Below are 23,291 nucleotides of genomic sequence, written 5' to 3'. Positions count from 1 at the left end.
GTCCCTCTTTCTATGGGCAACAATTTTGGACAGAGAATCCGCTTATCGTTCACACAGGACCTGTGTTGATACAGAGTAAGTCACTGTGCGCTTAGGTCGCACGCGCTGGCAGCTCCTCGTTTGGCGACGCGAATTTCACTCCCAGAAGGATCAGTCAACCGGCTACCCTCAAAAGCTACTTCCGCTTCCCTTCCTACTATCAGTGGCGCGGCAGTGACGCATTTCCGCCAATGGGGGCGTGGCAGTAGTCGCGCCGCCGCAGGTTGATGACGCAACGTGAATTCCTTCACCACGTGTGTGTCTGCTTGCCGGCTTTCGGGGGTCCTCTTGCCGTCGTGGGTTTTCGGCCGTCACCCCGCGGCCCCGTGGCCGCGGCCGGAGACTATGGAGCACCTCTCTGTGGAACTGGTAGCCGGGCCGCTGCGGCTAATCGCCGCCAAGAACGAGAAGAGCAGCGGCGAGCTGAACAGGTTCCTGGCCAAGTCGGTGAGCGTGGGCGAAGGGAGGCGGGCCCGGGTCCGGGAGCGCCGAGTCCCGGGAAAGGGCCTTTGTTTTTCGGGGTCAGCTTCCATTTCCTCGCCCCCTGCCCGGCGCTCAGGCCGTTGTGGAGAGCATGCCCTTCCGGAATCAGTGCGGTTGGCTTTTCTGAGAGTTTTCTGAGAGGCTGCTTCTGTCCGCCTCCCCACCCCCCAGACACGTGCTTTGCCTGAGCCAGCGCTTTCCCTTTCCCCACCCCTCGGATGCTTGCAAGGATGTTTTTCTTTACGTTGTCCCTTCCCTTTGGCCCACTGACGAACACCCGTAGTATATTTTCTGGGCGTCTCAGTACACCACTGAGGAGACGCAAAAATCTTGTCTCTACACCCGGGAAGTTCGCAACTTCTTAGGTGACGGTTCATAACAAACAGCTGAAGGTTTTAACAAGACAGTTAAATTGGGAGCTGAAAGACTTTTATTTATTTATTTATTTATTTTACCAAATGGGTCTTTCGTTTTCAAGATCTTTGCCATATTGACTTTTGCCTGAGTTGAGCATCATCCTTTCTAGACAAGTTTTCACTTTGCGTTTTAATTTCCTTCTAAGTTTCCATACCTGCTCTGTCTGTAAGCTTGAGTCTAGAGAGATGTGATTTTAATTTTGTAAAACTCACTCTGCCAAGAGTGCATTAAGTACATACACTCCATTGTTTTAGTAGTCAACATCAGTGTATCCCATCCAGTGGTTCTCAACCTGTGGGTCGCCTAAGACCAGCGGAAGACACATATTTACATTACAATTCATAACAGTAGCAAAATTGAAGTTATGAGTTAGCAACGAAATTAATTTTATGATTTGGGGTTACCACAAAATGAGGAACTTTATTAAAGGATTGCAGTATTAGGAAGGCTGAAAGTCACTGGCGTAGATAAATGAACCTGAGCCATTTGCAACATTGTAGAATTCGCCAGAGAAAATTCTGAGTTTTTCCTGAGGTGTTGAACCTATGTTCTGTCACTGAATTACACCCTTAGCCAAAAGGCATTTTGTCTATTTGTTTTTCCTTTTGAGATAACATCTCTCTTTTGTAGCTCTGTATGTCTCCGAGTTCACTGTGTAGACCAGGTTGGCCCCTACATAGACTGCTAGGATTCAAGGCAGGCTTTAGGACTAGCTTGGCTCAAAAGGCGTTTCTGATACTAAATTGAATGTGAAAAACCAAACCTAGTGGGATACATCTCCTGGATATCTGTCCTGTGTGGCTCCCTTATCAAAATTGCTGTAGGTGGACTCAGCAAGAATAAGCACTCTAGAGAGAAAATGGTTTTTTTGTTTGTTTTTGGTTTTACGAAACAGGGTTTCTCTGTGTAGCCCTGGAACTCACTCTGTAGACCAGGCTGGCCTCGAACTCAGAGATCTCCTAAGTGCTGGGATTAAAGGCGAAGGCGTACATCACCACTCCTGGGAAGAAAACGTGTTTTTTTTTTTTTTTGTTTTTTGGTTTTTTTTTTGGTGGATTCTGTGAAAGAAGGGGATAATTGGTTTAGATGAGCTGACCTTGTGAAAGACTCTTGGATTATGTCTTGTGTAGAGTGTAGATGGTCTAGAGTTCTTGAAGTGGGAGAGCATTTGCTTAGCATACAGGACATCATAGGGTCAACTTTTAGCATCTAAAGGGATTCATGCTTATGTTTTGGGTGTGAGGTTGTAGTATTTGGGTGTGTGTGTGATGTAATAGTTTAGGGACACTAACACATACATGTAAGAACCATGCAGTGTAAATTCTGAAAATAGTATAGTAGTGCCACAAAACTAGAAAGCTTCCATGACCTAAGGAGTTGGGACCTTGTTGAATTCTAGCAAGTCTCAGGAACCTTTCAGATTTGTTTTTAACTCTGTTGGATTATAGCTTACATATTTTCATCCAGAGTTGGTTACGTTTATACTGTGGTTCTTTTTGTTTGGAATTTGATAGTCCCAATGCTGAGAGTACAGGTAGGTACTGCCATGCTCATACACACCTCTCGTTTTGGAAACAAAAACACTTCATTAGAGAATAATACAGATGAGGAAGTATTGACTCTCTGGAATTTGAGATTTGAAGAGAAAGTTTTTTATGAGAGTTTCCTTTTTTCTCCCATTACCCAGTGACTATATCCCGATTCCAGAACTGCACATGCCAGCTGTCGCTGTGAGGGCTGAGTGCATCATTCTGGGTTTTGGATCCAGGCCCTTGTACTGTCCCACTGAGGTTGTTTGTGTTTTGAGGCAGCATTTCATGCCGGCCTAGAATTTGCTATATAGTCTAGGTTGGTCTGGAAATCACAGACCCACCTACCTCTGCCTCTTGAGTGCTGATATTAAAGGCATGTGCCACCCTGCTTTGCCTTGGTATTACTTTTTAAATTTTTTACTTTTTTGTTTTGTTTTTGTTTTTCTTGGAGACAGGGTTTCTCTGTTTAGCCCAGGCTGTCCTAGAACTCAGAAATCTACCTGCCCCTGCCTCCTAAGTGCTGGGATTAAAGGTGTGCACCACCACCGCCCAGCAAAACTTTACTTTTTGAGACAAAATTACACGTACTCCAGCCTGGCCTCCCAATTTGCTGTATATCTAAGGATGACCTTGAGTTCCTTATTATTCTGCATCTGTTTTCCAAGCACTGATTTCGGGCTCGTACCATGGGCTTTGTTTCAAAATCTATATGCATTGTCACTGCAACTGTGATGCCTCTTCTACTTTGACATTTGTCTATATTTACATACATAGAGAGGAGGGTGTTTAAAATAATACCAAGCATAGATAGGTACAGGGACATAACATAACTGGAGATTTGTGTACATAGAGGACAGAAGAGGGTGTCCGATTCTCTAGAGCCCTAGTACAGGTCTCTGAGCTCTGCTGCCTCTTCCTCCATGCAGCATGACCAACTCCCAGCCAATTACCTAACTTTATCTCTTGTTTCTTTTTTTTTTTTTAGAGACGGTTTCTCTGTGTAGCTCTGGCTATCCTGGAACTCTGTAGACCAGGCTGGCCTTGTAGACCAGGCTGGTCTGGAACTCAGAAATCCACCTGCCTCTGCCTCCCAAGTGCTGGGATCAAAGGCGTGCGCCACCATGCCTCGCTGTTTCTTGATTAAATACATATAATGGCTTTAAAATAGAATTGTTGTGGATAGCAGGGTTTCTAGGCTGGTGATGTGGGTCAGTGAGGGAGTCCCTGCCTAGCATGCTTTAGGGTTGACCTAGTGCTGTCACGGCAAAACAGTACAACTTCCAGCAGAGTCACCTCAGGCCTGTGCTCTGCAGTGGGAGGGTCAGGCTCTTCTACTAACTTGTCAGCCGTAGCTCTCATTTATTTTGGAGACTGAGTCCAAAGACTTTGTGACCTAGATTAGCCTCAATATTTTTCTTCAGTTTATAATCTGTAAAATGGTTTATAATCTGTAAAATGGGAGTGACAGTCTCCAACCTATAGGTCATTATAAGGAAAAAAAATTCATGGACGATTATAAGTGTTGTGGGTAAAGTGTTTGCTGTGGTGCTTCTGTGCATACAGTTGCTCTGATGATTAGAAAATGCAGGTGAGGAGAATGCCAGCAGTGCCTAGCACTGAGTGGTCAGCAAACAACTGCAATAATTATTAGTATTTTTTGTGGGATTGTGCTCTAACCCAGGGCTTCACTATGCTAGGCAAGTGCTCTGCCATTGAACACTTCAGCCCTAATGTATTACTATCCTTATTATTTGCATTAATGGTAATATTTAGACGGGGTCTTGATGTGTTTTCCAGAGTACACTTGAAATACCCACCAGACTTCAGACCCATTACAAACTTATTCCACAATGCTTGGTTCTATAGTCTTTTTTTTTTTTTAATTGTTTCTTCATTCAATTTTATTTGACGCCACGGTTGAATCTAGAGATTCCACATGGTAGGCAGTTTATACCACATGATCACAGGTTGACAGGCCTCAGTCCCCTGCTACTGGCATGTGCCCCTTTGTTTTTACATTGTTTTCACATAGAGTGCTTTCTTTTCCTCTCTCACTGTGATCAGTGCAGCAAAAGCTAACTTGGAGTTTATGGAAGAGAAGAACAACACACACAGATACACAGACTCTCTAGGTTCTTTTAAGGTGGAAAAGAGCAACTTTATTCTACAGTTTGGTCTATATGCAGAGCACAGCAGGATAGTGGGAGCATCAGGCCTTTATTAGAGCTTTAGAAATCAAGGGCTCAGAGCTACTTAATGAATGTACTTCTCCAAAAAGGCACACCTGGAGGCATTTTCCTTCTGGCTGTCAGACTGCCCAGGTGGTGAACATAGGGACATGGGGATGGTAAGGGAAGAATTGAGTCACTTGTTGCCCCTGAGTTGACGTTTGCCCTAAAAGCTTTATCTTGTAGTTAACTTCCGTTTGTTCTGAGGACTGACTGTGTTTGCAGTTGTTTTCCATGGAACCCTAGGAGGATTTGTCTCCTTTGTCACTGCCCACTTTGTTTCAGACTGACAGTTCAGAGCACCTACCTTAAGGAGGACTGTAGCTCTGGTGTCCAGTCCATTGTCAGGTGGGCAGGCAGCACTCAGCCTGAGCAGATCAACCTGCTTACGAATTGGGATGTTCAAACAGTTTCTTTGTAGAACAGTTTTGAAAAACTTTTCAGTGCTTCAAGCATTGGATGACCCTTTAAGGCTCTTTCTAATTCAGCCTCCATTGTAACAGTAACAGTTCCATAGTATATGTGTGGAAAGCGAAATAGGAAATTTTTCTTTTCTTCTCTTTTCCTTTTTTGAGGCAAGGTAACCCTGACTGGCAGTCAACTATGTAGACCGGGCTGACTTTGAACTCTGCTCTCCCTGCCTCTGCCTCGAATATCTCTTGAATACAACATCATGTTCAGCTTTAAAAAAAAAAAAAAAAAACAACTAGTACACGTAGACACACCAGAAGAGGGCATTGGATCCCACTGCAGATGGTTGTGAGCCATCATGTGGTGGCTGGGAATTGAACGCAGAACCTCTGGAAGAGCAGTCAGTGCTCTTAACCCATGAGCCATCTCTCCAGCCCCTTCCCCCCTTTTTAAATGCTTGGGATTTATAGACTATGTTAGAGGGTTCTCTTTGTGCTTAAAGTACATCTTTAATAAATGAAATTATAAGTAAACGAGTAGAGATAAAAATCACAAAGGAAACTTACACATTAAACTCAGCTTTGAGAAGAGGCGAAATCAGCAATGTACTAGTTTTATCTTAGCTGAGTAAATAGGCAAACCTACAAATTATGAAAAAAGTTTCTCTTTTTTCCTGGGCTGCTTTTGGGAATTTTGATAAATCTTAATAATTCTGCTAGTTGAATGGAAAAAAAACCTTGAAATAAAAGGAGGAGATGACTCCTAAAGTATGGAGAAGATTTTTATTACACAGCTCTACGGGGAAAGCAGGCAGGGGAAGAAGAGTCCAGGTTGAACGTGGCTGGAAAGGGGAGGGGGATGGAGAGCAACAGAGGAGATGCTGATTAAGAGAGGCACCCTAGTTAGGTGGCCAGAGACTGGGAACCGGGCTGGGGGAAGAGAAGCCCAGCTTATAGGAGGGAGGGGTTTTTAGGGTAGGGATGGAGTGAGGGCTGCTGGGGTGTGTGTGTGTTGGGGGGAGCCACAGCTTGCTCACTTGTGTACTGAATGAGACTTGTCTTAGCTTTGAGACCTACTAGTCATTATAGCAAAGGAACTGAATTGGTTGCTTTGTGTTTTGGTGTGTTTTTCTCTTTTTCAAGACACGAGTTTGTGTAGTCCAGGCTCTCCTTAAACTCAGAGATTCACCTGCCTCTGCCTCCAGTGCTGGGATTACAGAGCCACTACATTCAACTGGTTGCTAAGCTTGATAAAAGGAGCACCTGAACCACCCTAAAAATGTCTTTTCTGTTTGCTTATTTACTTTTACATTTAACGTGTGCAGACAGCTCATAGAATGTCCTCTCCGTTTACCACATGGATTATGGCAGTCACCTTCACCTGCTGAGCCATCTCACTGGCCCAGTATTTGGTAGTTTCATCAGTGTCTTGAGCTTCCCTCAGACTAGTATGCATGTGAACCACCTAAATAAAACCCACTCAAGCTTTGTGAACATAGATACCCGTGAGGCTTCTCCAGGAGCTCTCATTTTGCAAAGAGGCAGAATTTCCCAAGAATGCAGTTGCCTGGGTGGTCTGGTAGACTTGGATTTCCGGGGCAAATCCTTGAACATTCCCTGCTTCCTTGTTGTTCTGGCAGCCAGGACATGGGCTTGCAAGCTGGGGCCACAAAAAGAGAAAGTCAGTTAAATAATTAATTGTCCTGTGTAACTGCTGCCTCTGCATTCTCACACTATTTATATGTATTGGTGAGTGAACCCTTCAGGGCTTCATGGATGCAAAATAAGTAACCAAGCAGGTCCCCAGTCCTAAGTTTTATTGTTGTTTTGGGGCTTAACTATATTGTCCATTCTGTCCGAGAGCTCCTGAGCTCAGCTACCCTCCTGCCTCAGCCTTGTGAGCAGCAGGAACCATAGGCAGGCGCTGTTAACTAGCTTTCTCCAGCTGTTGGCCATTACAGGCATGTGCCACTATGCTTGCCCTCATTACTTAAATTTCATTAAGTAGTTTTATTTATGGCAGGAATTGAGGAAACTTAGCACAGTGCCAGTTTAGTAGTTGAATGTGTCTGCCAAGGCTGGGGATATAGCTCTGTAGTATAGGACTTGGATTCATAGCACTGCAAAACAACAACCTGTATCTACCAAAAATAGGAAAAATCCTGGCCCCTAATATTTGCTGTCCTTTGGAAATAGCCTTTGAGAACATAAGAAAATTATCTTAGTTTCTTTTTGTTGTTTTTGTTATTGCTGCTGTGATAAAATGCCCTGACAAAAATGCAATGGAGGAAACATTTATTCTGGTTCACAGGCATTGTGTCTGGGAACTCACTCACTTCAGGAGCATGAAGCTGCTGTGCTTATGTCCACAGCCAGGGTTTGAGAAGATGAATGCTGCTTTTTTTTATTTTATTTTTTTTTTTTTTTATGGTTTTTTGAGACAGGGTTTCTCTGTGTAGCCCTAGCTGTCCTGGAACTCACTTTGTAGACCAAGCTGGCCTTGAACTCAGAAATCCGCCTGCCTCTGCCTCTCAAGTGCTGGGATTAAAGGCATGAGCCACTATGCCTGGCACGAATGCTGCTCCTTAGTTCTCTTTTTATGCAGTTCACATCTGCTCAGGGAGTGATCTACCCAATTTAAGCGACTCTTCCCATATCAGTTAACATAACCAAGATAATCCCTCACTGGCACTCTGAGAGGCCAACCTTGTAGTGACAAATATGCTCAAAAGATGAGTCTAGGTTTGGTCAATTTGACCATACTAACCATCCTTCACAAAAGTAAAAAAAAAAATAAGATCACTAGAGTCTTAATTCAGTGTGACTTAAATTTTGTGAAAGGATGGAGAAATGGCATTGGTAATTCTGACAGACGCTGAGATTGGAGTGGTGTGGCTGAAAGCCAGAGAAAATGGAGGATTGATAGCCACTGCCAGAAGCTATGGAGAGTCAAGGAAGACTGATAATACTCCTGTAAACTTTTCTGGGAAAATGTGTTCCTGCTCCAGAAATAAATGACACAGTACTGTTTGTTATTTTAAACCATCAGTTTATAATAGTGTTTTGGTAGTGATAGAAAACTACTTTATTTTTCATAAAGATTTGTTTTAAGAGCTTTTTTTCTTTTAAGTATCTCCAAGATTACCATCGCATGCTCTTATACACATTAGCTTACAATGCGATATATCTGATATGTCCATTGTAAGCTGAAAATAGTAAAAATAAAACGATATAATTAATCTGCCAGATATTCAAGTTTACCCAAAACACGGATCAGCATTTATTAATAGGTGGGTGAAATCATATCCAGCTTAAATCCTCTTTTAGAATAGTGTTGAAAGTAAAAGAACATCCGGGCGTGGTGGCGCACGCCTTTAATCCCAGCACTTGGGAGGCAGAGGTAGGTGGATTTCTGAGTTCCAGGCCAGCCTGGTCTACAGAGTGAGTTCCAGGACAGCTAGGGCTACACAGAGAAACCTTGTCTCGAAAAAACAAAAACAAAAAAACACACAAAAAAAGAACAGTATTTTATGGATATACTTTTACAGCATTATAAATATGAAAAACTTGTTAATCAAACCATTGCAACTTTTATATGCCCTATGCGTCTTGGCTGCAAAAGAAATATGTTACGTGATTTGTTACTGGTACTGAGAATTAAGCCCACCCTTATGGGTGATAGGCCAAATGTCTACCACTGAGAATGCCTCTAAATGTATAGCTTTTTAGTGCTTTAAGATATGTATGCATGTATGTATGTATGTATCCTTCTGATTAGCCCCATTTTCATACATAACTAGGAAAAAATTAGATAAAATTAGTAAGGTTATTCTAAATATGGTATACAGTGGAACTTAGAACATCACTCACTCCCTGACAACAGGAGCTGGCTTACCATATGTGCTTATGATAACAATACTTACTGTACATGCATAGGATAACATTACTTGGTGGTGCAGAACTGAATGGATTCGTGAAAAATTTAGGATTGCTTTGAGCTTATGGCCAGCTTGGGATCCTATCTCAAACCAAACAAAACCTAACAAACAAAAATCCCTGGAATGGAATCCCTGTTTTGTACCTGTGTAGCCCAGGGTGACCTCAAACTGTAGATCTTCTATCTCAGGGTCTTGAGTGCCAGGCTCACAGATGTGTGACATCATACTGCTCTTTAAAATGGCCTCTTGTGTATAGTTAAAAAGTGCAGTTACTTCTCTGTGTTCTGGTCAAATCTGTTAAATTTCTTTGACAAAACCATGCTTCGTTGTATTATGAAGTCACTTAAGAAATTTAGGAATTAGTGTTTTGATTCTAAGTTAGTGTTCTGATCTTTCTGGTACTAAAGAATATGGTTTACATAGACATTTGTCTTGCTTCTCACTCAGGTGTGGACACCTCAAGATCGCCAATGCATCCTGGATTCCTTGGCACAGTTGCTCCTAGATAAAGACTATACCCTTTTGCTTGGTCGCCAGTTGCGCCCTATCCTTTTGGATTTGCTGGAAAGAAATGCTAAAGCCATTAAAACTGGAGGCCAAGTCAACCACGATCTGCATGAACGACTCAGTGTGTCAATGAGCAAACTCATTGGTAGCCATCCTGACGTTCTTCCGTGAGTAGCCATTTGGTTCATATTTCTCTGTAAGATGATGGCCTCTTTTCTCAAGTCTAGTGTGGTGGCTCTTGCTGTATCCAGAACACTTGGGAGGTTGAGGTGAGAGGCTTCAGAGCTTGAGTCTTTAAAATTTATTTATGAGGGTTTTTGTTTTGTTTTGTTTTGTTTTTAATGTAGGAGTCATGCCAGAACAAGGCACCGGATCCCTTTATAGATGGTCATGATCCACCCCATGTGGTTGCTGGGAATTGAACTCAGAACAGCTAATGTTCTTAAATGCTGAACTGTCTCTCCAGACCCAATTTTTGTTATTTTTTGGTTTTGTTTTGTTTTAAGTTTTGTTGTCATTGTTGTTGTTTTACATTCATTTATTCATAGAGGGTGGCCCAGAGGTCAGAGCACAGATTGGGTCAGTTCTTTCCTTCCACCATGTGTTTCCTGGGAGTTGAATTCATGTGTTCATCCTTGGTGACAAGTACTTACCCCTGAGCCATCTCCTCACCAGCTTTTACTGGTTATCTGGTCTGACCTCAGTCTGTGGTCCTCTCCCAGTAGTCTACCAAGTGATGGGACTATAGGTGTGTACCTGTATTCTTGGCTTACCTGCATGAAGTGTCTGAGAGAACAGCCGTGATGTCCCAGTCAGCTCAGAATCTGGCAGATGTGCAGATGAGGTAGTTCTGAGGTTACATGCTGTTGGAGAAGCAGCAGGAAGCAGGAATTGTGGCAACTTGGAAATCCCACCTCTAGAGAATGTGTTAGGAATGTGTTAAAGATTCATTAATTAATTAATTTGTATTTTTCGACCAGCATCAAATTTTATGTTCTTTTGTTGTCATTTGGTTTTGGCCTCAAACTCAGATCCACCAGCCTCCACTGCCCTAGTGCTAATATTAAAGGCTAAAGGTGGGTTGGAGCGATGGATGGCTCAGTGGTTAAGAGCACTGACTGCTCTTCCAGAGGTCCTGAGTTCAAGTCCCAGCAACCACATGGTCTCACAACCATCTGTAATGAGATCTGATTCCCTCTTCTGGTGTGTCTGAAGACAGCTACAGTGTATTTACATGTAGTAATTAATAAATCTTTTAAAAAATAAAGTAAAATAGCAAACTTAAAAAAAAAGGTTAAAGGCATGTACATCCGACTCCCGGCAGCCACCCCTGGTATGTCCTCTTCTCTGCTTCATGTGTTCCTCTTCTGTTTTTGTTTTTTGTTTGCTTTTGTAACCTATTGAATTCAGTTAGTGCAGTCTGTTGGAATGCTGAGTGATCTTTTGGCTTGATGCTGTACAGGTAAATTCATGACAGCAGTGGCCATGTCATGTTCAGAAAGCAGCATCACACAGCACCCCTCTCCATCCTCGGTTCAAAGAAAAGCATGCTTATCTGAGACTAATGTGACTCCTGCCCTGGGCTCTTAACTGTCTTATGCTATGTCTTTTCTTTCAGCTATAGGTATATTTCAGCAATTCCCATACTAGTCCATCATTAGAGAGCAGCCCAGGTCCTTCAAGATTCCAGAATGGGCACAAAAACTGTGGTCAACAATACAATAGGGACTCTAAATAATTAAACATTCATGCTTGGGGGTATGAATAGCTTGGGTCCCCATGGCCAGAAGAGGTGTGTCTTTCAGAACTGAGATTTCTGTAAATTGTAGTGGTGCTACAGGCAAGACAGAAAATGAGGACCAAAAAAAAAAGCCAGGCAGTGGTGGCACATGTGTTTAATCCCAGCACTTGGGAGGCAGAGGCAGGCAGATTTCTGAGTTCCAGGCCAGCCTGGTCTACAGAGTGAGTTCCAGGACAGCCACGGCTACACAGAGAAACCCTGTCTCAAAAAACAAAAACAACAACAAAAAAAAGAAAATGAGGACACCCCCCCCCCCCCCCCACCACCACCACTCTGGTTTAAACTGTAAATTAACTCAGTTGATCTTAACCAATCTCTGTCTCAGGTTTTTGGTAAGCAACAAATCTCAAGCCCCTGGTAACCTTTTCTCACACATATTCATTTTGTGAACATATTGGTGATTGTGTATACTGATTGTGTATACTGATGCAATTAAAAAATGACTGTGTGGTTCATATATAGGTAAGAGCAGTTTATGTTATATCAACACAGTCACTTTAGAGTTTTTGTATATTTTTTTCTCTTGCATTTTGGTGCTGGCAATTTAACTTGAGGCCCTGTGCATCCTAGGTGTTTTGACACTTTAGTCTTCTCTTGTCCTTTAAATATATTTATAAAATTGCTGACTTTGAACTTAATGATATTCTTGCCTTAACCTCTGAAGTTCTGGGAGTATAAGACACCTGATACTAATTCTTTGAGTCTTCTCCCCCCCCACCCCCCCAAAACTTGAAAGTTTCAATTATGTTGCTGTCTTTGGAAAACCAGCTTTTAGTTACATTGGTCTTTATTATTGAACTCATGTTTTCTTCTGTTAATTTGGTGTTTACTTTCTTCTAATTTGGGATTTCATATAAGATATAAACATTCCAGTTAGTACTGCTTTGACTGCATCTAGTAAGCTTTGTAAGGTTGCAGTTTTAGTGTCCTGTGTGGCCAGGGATTTTTAAGTGTGCGTGCGTGTGCGTGTGTCTGTCTGTGTCTGTTGGTGCTGGAGAGGTGTATGATGCTGGGGTTGCATGTATATGTGCCCATCTGTCTCTACCAGTATTTCTCCTGGGCTCAGATTTTCCCATCTCCCACTTTGGAGATTAACTTAGTCCTGTCCTCCTCAGTACTGTATCTCCTGTTATTTCTTGTTCTCCACTTGTCACATATTTTTCCTTATTAATATATGTTGAACTTCATGTTTTATCTGCATCTAACAATTAGTATTTGTGTGTGTGTGTGTGTGTGTGTGTGTGTTCTCATAAAGATCTCCTCTGTGTGCTTTAATCTGTAGCCTAAGCACCTGGTTTTGCCTCCCCGAGATTCAGTTGAACATTTCTTTTTTGTTCCTCTTCTGTGTCTGTCTATGGCTCTCTTATTCAGCAGCATGTCAGGAAGAATTATAACATGGGTTTTTGTATCTCTAGTAATCTTCCTCATAGTGAGAATTCAGTAAGTGTTCTGTGCGTACATTTAGTAATTACCACTCAAGATGTGCGCTGCTTTTGTGGGTAAAGCCTTTGGTGATTTGCCGATTCTCGACTCTTAGCTCATGCCAGGGCCTGGGTCCTCAACCTGAAATGGTTTCCATCTTTAGGATCGTATGGCTTCAGCATTGTTTTCCCCACACTCTGAGGTACCAAAAGTTGTGTAAGTTCTGCCTGCAGTCCTGTCCCTGAGTACAAAAAGGCACTTGACTGCTTGTACTGATGAATGCTGATATTGTCTTCCCTCCTGAAGGTTTGCCCTGCGCTATTTTAAGGACACCTATCCAGTGTTTCAGAGACTCTTCCTTGAGAGTTCCGATGCGAACCCAGTGCGCTATGGACGTAGGCGGATGAAGCTCCGGGACCTAATGGAAGCAGCCAATATATTTCTACAGCACAGGCAGACTGTTTTTCGGGAACTCTGGGACTGGAGTGTGTGTGTTCCTCTCCTCAGGAGCCATGATGCTTTGGTGCGCTGGTACGTGGATTAACCTGTACTAACTTGGGGGTGGGAGTGGGCAAAGACAAAGAAAAACTCTTTAGATATTGGTGTTGGTTATGGTGTTGTCTGTGTGTTTGTTGGGTCCTGGGAATCGCAGTTATGGACGGTTGTGAGATGTCATGTGGGTGTTTGGGATTGCACTCCAGTCCTCTGGAAGAGCAAGTCAGTACTCCCAACTGCTGAGCCATCTCTCCAGCCCTAGATCTTTTTGTTCTGTTTTGTTCTCATCCCCCCTTTCCTAAATCATCCAGTTTTGCATTAGAAAAAGTTTATATGCATGGAGTGTCACCCTTTTTCCTGCTGCACTAATGGAGTTCATTGTGCTTGCTTTGTGTTTTATACCCATAAGCGTGTGTTGTGGTGGTTAAGATTTTACTTTTAGTGTTTAGTCAACAGGAGGGCAGGAGAATTGACACGCTTCTTTTTCCTTCAGGCATACAGCTAACTGTCTCGCTTTGGTGACCTGTATGAATGAAGAACACAAGTTATCCTTCCTAAGGAAGATTTTCAGTAGTGATGAATTGGTGCATTTCAGGTTGAGGTAAGTAGGGGCCTACTTGGAGGTCTTGCTTTGTCTTTTCTGTGGCAATTCATGGACCTTTTTTCCCTCTTAGGTTGTTAGAAGAGGCTCAGCTACAGGATCTGGAGAAGGCCTTGGTTTTAGCCAACCCAGAAGTCTCCCTTTGGCATAAGGGAGAGGAACCTCAGTATATTCAGGGACACCTAGTTTCAGCTGACCTCTCTTCCAGTGTGGCAGCTGTCTGTGGTGTGGTGCTCCCTAAGCTATGCTCCAGTCCTGGAGAGCAGGTATTGTGGCCTCACCAGGGGTTGTGCTCCATAAACCATCAATATGCAGTTTCTTTGGTCAGGGTCCACGAATCATGTGTTATCTACATGGTGTTTGCTAAAGTGATGTTCCATTTCAGAAGTGTTTAGGTGAGAAATGAAGATAAAATCATCCCTGAGTTTGTCCTGTATATTCTCTTCATCTCTTTTAAAATCTGAAAGTAGAAATATAATGTCATCTGTGTGATGCTTTGAACTTTAGCAAAATTTGAAGCTGGGCATAGTTACATAGGCAGGCCTGTGATCTCAGGAATGATAAAGAACAAAACAATAAACCAAGGCTGATGTAAAAGAGACTTAAGGATTGAGGCTTAAAAGCACATACATTAGCTAGGCCAGGATCACTTGACAAAACAAAATACTGCAGTTCTTCCTGTACCTGAAAACATCAGATGCATTGAAACAATGTATTCTCTCTGCCCAGATTTTTCCCAGCTAGCTCTCAGGCTGTGCATTCTTGCATTCATCTATGCAAGAGGTGCATACATAACATGTACTAAACATATAACTAGGCTGCTAGTTCCTGCATTGTTGATTTTTTTTTTAACAAATTTTCTTTTTAATTATTATGTGTACATGTTTGTGCCAACTGTGTGTTTTGTGCATCACCTGAGTGTAGAAGCCCATAGAGGTCAGAGATTGTCTTGGATATCCTGGAACTATAGTTATAGCCCCTGCACTGCTAATGTTAAGTATAAAATGTTAGCATATGGAAAGTGGAATGAAAAAAAAAAAGCCCACTGGTTACTGATGAGGCTCTTAAATATATTTAGAAATTGTCCTTGGACTGGAGCGATAACTGCAGTATTAAGAGCAATTACTGGGCCTAATTAGTCCTAGCACTCAGGAAGCAGGAGCAGCCAAGGCTACAGAGTTGAGGCCTAGTCTCAAACGAACAAAAGCCTTTACTGTTCTAACAGGGGAATAGCATACAGTTCAGTTTCCAGCATCTACAGCAGACAGCTCACAAGGCTGTGTGTGATGCCAGTTCCAGAGGATCTGGTTGGTGCCCTCTTCTGGACTCCATAGGCAGCAAGTACACATGTGGTGTACAGACACACATACACACACTCACACACACACACACACACACGCACACAAACACACACACAGAATGCCCATACACATAAAATAAAATGATACCAGTTTTTTAAAAATAAAAACGGTAGCTCACACTTGCTCTACACAAAAATAATTTTTAAAACATACAGAGCATGTCGTCCTGAGTTTGGCTCACACCCTTGTTATAATGTAATGTCAGTAGAAGCATTGTTGAAGAAATTAACTGTGTTGTTTGGGGGAAGGGCTCTATTAATAGTCTTTCCATTTCTCACTTTTCTTTTTAGGCAAGTGACAGGAGTTCTTCCCTGGAACAGGAGCTGGCTCTTAAGTCGTTTGTGTTGGTTGAGTCTGTGTGTAAAAATCTTCAGCTGCTAGCTGTTGCAGTGGCTTCTCAAAATGCTGTGTTGTTGGAAGGACCAATAGGAAGTGGCAAAACCTCCTTAGTTGAACATTTAGCTGCAGTGACTGGTAGAACGAAACCTCCTCAGCTTCTCAAAGTCCAGCTTGGAGATCAGACAGACAGCAAGGTAATTAAGAAATGGCAAGTATTGCTGGTTTGGTTTGTTTGCAAATATCAGCATTCTAATGTTTTTGCTAAAGGAACATAGAAATAGTTATTGCCCTTGTTTCCGACTTTTGGAGCAAGCTTTGTAAACCTCACATACCTTCTTTCCTTGTTGAAATTTCATACGACTGTTTTGTTGTTGGGTTTTTTTTTTGTTGTTGTTGTTTTTGAGACAGGGTTTCTCTGTGTAGCCCTGGCTGTCCTGGAACTCACTCTGTTGACCAGGCTGGCCTCGAACTCAGAAATCCGCCTGCCTCTGCCTCCCAAGTGCTGGGATTAAAGGCATGTGCCACCACTGCCTGGCTCATACACACGTCTTTTCAAAGGAAATAGTCTTGCTATCTCAGGTGTTTGATTTCTCTATTCACCTCTTTCTACAGATGCTACTAGGCATGTATCGTTGTACAGATGTCCCTGGAGAGTTTGTATGGCAGCCTGGCACCCTGACACAGGCAGCCACAAAAGGTTACTGGATCCTTCTGGAGGATATTGACTATGCTCCTTTGGATGTGGTATGTCTTTTTGCACTTTACTCTGCACATTTTGTCTTTGAAGAACGTTTTGTCCACAGTGCTTGGGGGGTGTTTTGTTGTTCTGAGTTTTACATGATACATTTTAAGAAGCTCATTCCTAGTTACCTACCTAATCTGACTTGAGAACTTGGGTTTCTTCACTTGTCTTCTGTTGCATAGAGTATTGAATGTTTTGTGCTAATTTTATAGTGATTAAGTACAGTGAGCTGTCTTACTGCTTGGTGGGAACAGTTAGTGATATATTGGACCTTTGAGATCAACTTCCCAGGGATGGCAGCTATAGAATAGGGCTACAAATGGTTCAAATGCTTGTTTTTTGAGATGCTTTTTATTATACAGTTGTGTTCATGTTGATCTCAGATTGACATAGCTCTTTCCTATGCAGTGATTATAGGAGCATGCCACAAGGTGGCCTGTTTTGGTTTTTAGAAAGATTACTTCTGCAGTTAAGTGGCAGTCTATGTTTCTTCTGAAATCCATAAATTATGACCAAAAGGTGACTCTCCACATTAAGTGTGTATTGAATTGTAAATAACTGGAGAAGACAAATAATGGTTATGTGTTGGGAGGGGCATTCCTCTCCCACCAAATCTAGCTGGTTCTGGCTCGTTCTTTATGATTTAGTGAATCTTTATATTGGAGCAGGTTCAGTGAATTCTTCTGAATTAAGCTTATCATGCTTTTTGGCCATTTGCATCTGTTGGTTTTAAAAGTCCTAAGTCCTGTGTACATTCTACTGTCCTGCTTTTTTCTGGGCGACAGTAGCACTCCGTGACTATTGAGTTAATAAGGTGTACTGGAGTGCAACTTAGAAAACAAAAATGGATTTGATTTCAGTTTGCAGTGTGAAAAAAATGGATGGAGCTTCCTTTAAGGGTGTGTCCATCAATTGGACACAAGTGGTGTTTGCTTGTTTGCTTATCAACTCTGTCCCCATGGCTTTATCAATGGGGTTTTGTGATTTAGGTTTCTGTGTTGATCCCTCTACTGGAACATGGAGAGCTTCTGATTCCTGGCCACAGTGACTGTTTAAAAGTAGCTCCGACATTTCAGCTGTTCGCAACCAGGAGGTATGTGTGACTCTCTCTGTCCTGATTCTCAAACCAGTTTTGATCTTTGTTTTGCTGAAGTCATTTGTGCTTCACAGAAACATCTTATCATTGATATCTAAACATACTGTGGCATTATCCCAGTGATTATCCCAAATTGTTTTTAAAAACAATTTGAAAAAATTCTATCAGTACTTTTTTTAAAAAAAGACTTGTGGGTCAAGTAACCTATCCTAATTTACCTGTATCTAGCAGTAAAATGGCAGCTTTTATTTATAAATATGGAATGGTATAGCAGCCATCCTATTTCTGATTTCACTTACCATGGTTTTAGTTGCTCAGTCAGTAGGATTTGAAAATATTAATGGAAAATTAAATAAAAATTCACAACATTTCGCTGGGTGTGGTGGCGCACGCCTTTAATCCCAGCATTCGGAAGGCAGAGGCATGCGGATTTCTGAGTTCGAGGCTAGCCTGGTCTACAGGGTGAGTTCCAGGACAGCCAGGGCTATACACTACACAGAGAAACCCTTTCTCAAAAAACCAAAAATAAAAAAAATTTTAAAAAATTTACAACTTTTATAATATTGTTCTAATTGATTGTTTAGAGTTTAGTAGATTTGTTGTAAAGACTTGCTGCACTACAGGCTGTCATCAAACTCAATAAGATTCTGTTGCTCCCATGGGGATATTATACTTTATTCTTGTTTTGCACAATTAATAAAACTTTACCATTGGTATCTATATGTAGAATTTGTACTGTCTGGTTTCAGTCATCCATCATAGATTTTTGGGGGAGTGCCCTGTATATGAAGCAGGTTGACTGTAACTCAACATGAAATCTGAACCTTTTATGTGCCACTGTTTGAATTCTCTCCTTTACAATGCAGGCTCTTGAGCTGTGGAGGAAGTTGGTACCGACCAATGAATAGTCATGCTACTATGCTAGACAAATACTGGACCAAAATTCACCTGCATAATCTGGACAAGAAAGACCTGAATGAGGTATGCAGCTTTGGATAATAAGAGGCTTTTGTTTCTATTTTTCATCATGAAAATTCCAGAAGCTCCACTTAGGGATAAATATAGGAGCATGCCTAAATGAAATATCTGAAGTCTAGTTCAGAAAAAGACATCTAATGCTCTGGAACTAGAAATACTGCACTTTAAAACAGAATGTTGATCTCAGCACACCTAACAATTTTCATTCTTTTTTTTTTTTTTTGGATTTTTGTTTTGTTTTGTTTTGTTTTGTTTTGTTTTGTTTTGTTTTTTCGAGACACGGTTTCTCTGTGTAGCTCTGGCTGTCCTGGAACTCACTCTGTAGACCAGCCTGGCCTCGAACTCAAAAATCCACCTGCCTCTGCCTCCCAAGTGCTGGGATTAAGGCGTGCCCCCCTCCCCTCCTCCCCGGCCTTTTCTTGAATTTTTTTGAGGCAGAGTTTCTCTTTGTAGCGTTGGCTGTCCTAGAGAACTCTCTGTAGACCAGATATTCACCCATCTCTGCCTTCTAACCACTGGGATGAAAGATGTATGACGCCACTGCTCTGCCATTTTCTGAAACTTTGTGCCCCCATTATATCTTGAATAGGGGCTGTATTCTATGCTGGCAATGTCTGCTCAGCTACCGGTGACTGACAAGTTCCTTTTCTATCCTTGAAATCTTCCTTGTCTGCCAAGCATCACTGGCCACATTGTTCATTTGGCAGACAAGGCAGATGAACCTAGGGTTCCTCTTTGATGTTAATTTCCCTATCAAATAGAAGTGAATAAACACATCCATCAATCTTTTATAAAATGTTGGTTGGGTAGTAGGTATGTGATGCTCTCCACTGCAGTGCTGTGTAACTGTTGGAATGATTAGCACTGGACCTGGGGCTTGGAAATTCTACTTTTGCCTTTCAGAATTTAACTTTTTCAGTGACTCTTCTTTTGTGCTCCTCTTTAATTTTTTTTCATATATACTTTATTTATTTTACGGTTACATAATGAAACATACACAAAGTAGTTCTTGAGGCATTCTTTAGTGAGTGAATCCTTGTACTTGGGTACCTATGGGTTGATACTTGGGTATCTTGGCTTTGTTCTCTAAACTGTTGTAGATGGCCAGTTTGTCAATAGGATGAGGAGGGGGACAAGCTGTGGAGTTGAAGTCTAGTGAATGGGTGGGAACAAAGGGAGAGTACAGAGTCCTGTGCTTGGTAAGGACTTCAAATTGATAAGAACTCTTTGGTTGACTAGTGTCAGGGGTTGATGTGCATTCCCCACCCCTGAGTTAGGGCTGGGACTCAGGTCTTTGGCCAGACTAGGACAATGTTCTTCTGCTGAGTTGCTAAGAGTCTCTCTAGCTGTGGATTGTTTTTTTCTCACCCTGAGTCAGGTTCTTCAGAGCAAATACCCAAGCCTCTTAGCTGCAACTGATCACTTGCTTGACATTTATATCGAGCTTACTGGAGAAAAACATTGCTGTGCAAGTGTTGGCTATGACAAGACACCACAGGAAGTTTCAGAAGCTGAGAGAGAAAACAGAAGAGTGGTCCTTGAGGGAAGAGAATTATCTCTAAGGTACTGCCTTTGCTGGAAAGTTCCTCGTTAGAAGCAGATGGGCTTTATGGGTCGGGTTTACAGATTAAGCATGTGGGTTGCATGTGAGATCAGATCCCTATGGGCAGGTTCAGATGGGGGTACCTCGAATGTTGTAATTCTAGCATCCTAAGTGTCTGAGGCAGGAAGGGCCTCCAGGCCTGGCCTGCCTGTCTGTAGACCCAAGCTGGGATACAGAGTTTGCATAGCTCAAAACCAGAGCTTTAAAAATTAACTTAAATCGTTGCTTGTTTGATTATTTGTTCGTTTGTATTTTTAATGTGGTGGGAGTGGTGATTGAGACAGAGTCCATCTGTGTAGCCCATGCTAACCCAACACAGACTGCAGATACCTCCTAGATGTTGGGATTACAAATGTGTGTGTCACCATACCTGGTGCTCTTTCTGAAAAGGTCTTAAGCTTTAGCCTTTCTGGATTTGCTCTATATAATGAGTTCTATGTCTCAGCTCTCCATCCTCCGTGGGGATATGGAATCAGTGGGTCCCCTAAATTTGGTGGTATTTTTTTTTTCTTCTTTTTTTTTCACCTTTTTGAGACAGGATTTCTCTGTGTATCCCTGGCTGTCGTGGAACTCACTCTGTAGACCATGCTGGCCTCAAACTCAGAAATCCACCTGCCTCTGCCTCCCAAGTGCCGGGATTAAAGATGTGCGCCACCACTGCCTGGCAAATTTGGTAGTATTTAGTCTCTTTCCTTTCTTGTTACCTTTTCTGGTGTGGGTCAGGGAGAAACTGGTATGGTTAAGGACTTAATCTATTGTACTTTTTGCTTCACATTGGTGGAAAAATAGGGGAGACTTTAGTCATCACATAATGTGAGATTTAAGAGTACTAAATAGATTGTCATCTCTTCAGCCTATGTTTGTTTTGTTTGTTTATTAAGGGATCTGCTGAATTGGTGTAATAGAGTTGCTCATGGCTTTGACCCTACATCTTCAACAGCATTGTTGAATATTTTTCAGGAGGTAAGATGCTGTTGGTGTCTTTAGTGGCTGCCAGCTTCTCTAGCTACCGTTTATCCCCTTAGCTAATTAAAACTGAACTGCCTTCAAGCTAAACAGATATAGTGAATAACTTACCTAAAAGAAGTAAGGCTTTTACAGTAAAACATTGAGATGAGACCTTGACTAAAATGGCTGTGGTATATCACAGTGCTCTAGAGCTCTGGTTCTTATAGCTTATGTAACTCTCTTCATCTGTTTATCTTTGCTTTAGAGAAGTCTATGGGAGCTTCAAAAAAGTAAAACCTGGGGGGAAGGGAGGCCCTGTAGGAGTAGAGCTTTGTTCATTCCCTAGAAACAAAGTAGGCTTCGTAAAGATAATGTGCTCCCAAAACACTAGTTGAAGGGAGAGCCACAACCAGTCGGTTTGCATTCTTTCAGTGTATGTGCTAAAGGTAAGTTACTTTGAATAGAAAGCAACCTCCTTTGCAGTGCATGCTCTGTTGTCTGAACCTTCAAATGTTTCGTGACCTCCTTCATTCTTCATTCAATTTGTCAAGACAGGGTTTCTTTCTCTGTGTAGCCCTGGCTGTCCTGGAACTCTTCCTGTAGACCAGGCTGGCCTTGAACTCAGAAATCTGCCTGCCTCTGCCTCCTAAGTGCAGGGATTAAAGGCGTGCACACCACTGCCCAGCTCTAAAAAGATTTTTAATTGTATATGTCTCTCTGTCTGTCTGTGGGTTCCTAGATATGAATGTAGCATTGGATCCTCTGGCTGTAGAGTTAAAGATAGTTGGGAGCTGTCCAACGTTAGTGCTAAGATCTGGATTCAGGTCCTCTGCTAATGCAGTACATGTTCTTATGCACTGCTCCATCTTTCTTGCCCAATGTGTTACTCCTGTTCCCTTGGTTGTCTTTAATAGGCTATGGACTGTTTCACTGCTATGCTTTCTGAGCAGACAAAAAAACTAAGAATGGCAGAGGTTATTGGGAGCAGACTGAACATTTCTAAGAAAAAGGTATGTGCTTGCGTGTTGAACGAAGGCTGGGCTGCTTTGCTAGGGTGTTGATTCCTCTGTAGACATGAATGGCCTTTTCTCCCTGTCAGGGATAGTACGTTCTTAAAGTGACTTTACTCCCGTCAATGTAACTTTAGACCTTGTTTCCTAGTGTTTCTGTGAGCATCTTGTTTTCAGAGTAGAAACACTCAGGAGCATTGAGAAAGTGTGTACTTTCGTGTACAAGTTTTTCTTTCTGTTTTAGTTTTATCTGTTTATTATTTTTTAGGCAGTGCCTCACTGTGTAGCACTTTCTGGTCTGAAAACACATGATCTGTTTAAAGACATGTGCCAGAACCGCAGCTTACTGTTTTTCATTAAAAATGAAAATAGTTTCAGTGACTAAGTTCCTTAGGTTTAGCACTTAGGTTGTGGGGATAGCTTACCTTTTACTTTTTAAATCAAGATGTGTTTTTGAGGGGCTAAACTTGCAGCCCAGTGATGGTGTGTGTGCTCAACATTGATGAGGTCCTGGATTTGATGTACAGAAGGTGATACATGTACAGTTTTTAAAGGTCAAAGCCTTTGAGCAGTGGTATTGGTGGTATTGAAGCCTGCAGAAAGGCTGGGTTCATCAAGGCATTCTTACTTGAAATATCACAGCAGTAATTGGAATAGTAAAGTTGTTTGTTGAGCTTTTGCAGTAGATGGGTTTGGTCTCAGACTGTGGAGTGCCCTCCTGAAAACAGCTGGTAAGTGTGCTCATCACAGTGAGCAGAGGCTGCGAAACACCACTGTGATTGCTTAGACGGGTCAGTGTTTCCTGTGCTGATGGGGAGGAGAGGGCTCCCTGTAAATATTTTGTCCATTTATTCTAGGCTCAAACCTGAGCTTTTATCTGGGTTCTTTGTAAGAAGGTAAGAGATGAATGGTTACTCTTTAGACTTCCAGGACGGCTGCTGCAGCTTTTCTTTCTCTAGAGATAGACCTTGGAGTCTTACTTTATACTTAGAAATGCAAAGCCGCCAAAAGCACAGTTAAAGAACAATTGACTTTTTAATGTTAGGAGTGGATTTTCTTTTCCTCTGAGCCCTTGGTAAATGTCAGTGTGCTCACTTTCATCTAGGCAGTATACAGGAAAGGGAACCTTAAGAGTTTCTTTCCTGTTGCTATGCACGGTACAGTCCCCTAGCAAAGCAACTTAGGGAAAGGGGTTTTTTGGTCACAGTTTGAAGTGGCAGCCCCATCACTGAAGGGAACTCGCAGAGGTGGGAGCTTGAGAGAGCTGGTCATGTTGTAAGGAACAGAAAGCAGAGAATGCTTTAATCAGTGTTGGTTCTCAGCTTGCTGATTTTTCTACAG

At 42.1% G+C, this 23,291-nt stretch overlaps 1 protein-coding gene across 2 annotated transcripts in view; it reads left to right on the top strand.

The window, feature by feature from the left end:
* The first annotated feature begins 282 nt into the window (after positions 1–282).
* Positions 283–23,291, top strand: part of Mdn1 (midasin AAA ATPase 1) — a 121,100-nt gene continuing 98,091 nt past the window's right edge. For both annotated transcript variants that reach the window (XM_029476052.2, XM_029476051.2), the window contains exons 1-12: positions 283–486; positions 9,495–9,721; positions 13,084–13,308; positions 13,766–13,873; positions 13,947–14,139; positions 15,525–15,767; positions 16,186–16,317; positions 17,305–17,408; positions 18,278–18,392; positions 19,768–19,952; positions 20,874–20,955; positions 21,855–21,950. In XM_029476052.2, coding sequence (XP_029331912.1) covers positions 385–486; positions 9,495–9,721; positions 13,084–13,308; positions 13,766–13,873; positions 13,947–14,139; positions 15,525–15,767; positions 16,186–16,317; positions 17,305–17,408; positions 18,278–18,392; positions 19,768–19,952; positions 20,874–20,955; positions 21,855–21,950 — 1,812 coding nt within the window. In that variant the 5' untranslated portion in view covers positions 283–384. The remainder of the gene's footprint in view (positions 487–9,494; positions 9,722–13,083; positions 13,309–13,765; positions 13,874–13,946; positions 14,140–15,524; positions 15,768–16,185; positions 16,318–17,304; positions 17,409–18,277; positions 18,393–19,767; positions 19,953–20,873; positions 20,956–21,854; positions 21,951–23,291) is intronic.

Source organism: Mus caroli, unplaced genomic scaffold, assembly GCF_978045245.1.
Source record: "Mus caroli unplaced genomic scaffold, Mus_caroli_1 scaffold_6, whole genome shotgun sequence".
NCBI classification, from domain to species: Eukaryota; Metazoa; Chordata; class Mammalia; order Rodentia; family Muridae; genus Mus; species Mus caroli.
This window is presented reverse-complemented; position numbering and strand designations above follow the sequence as displayed.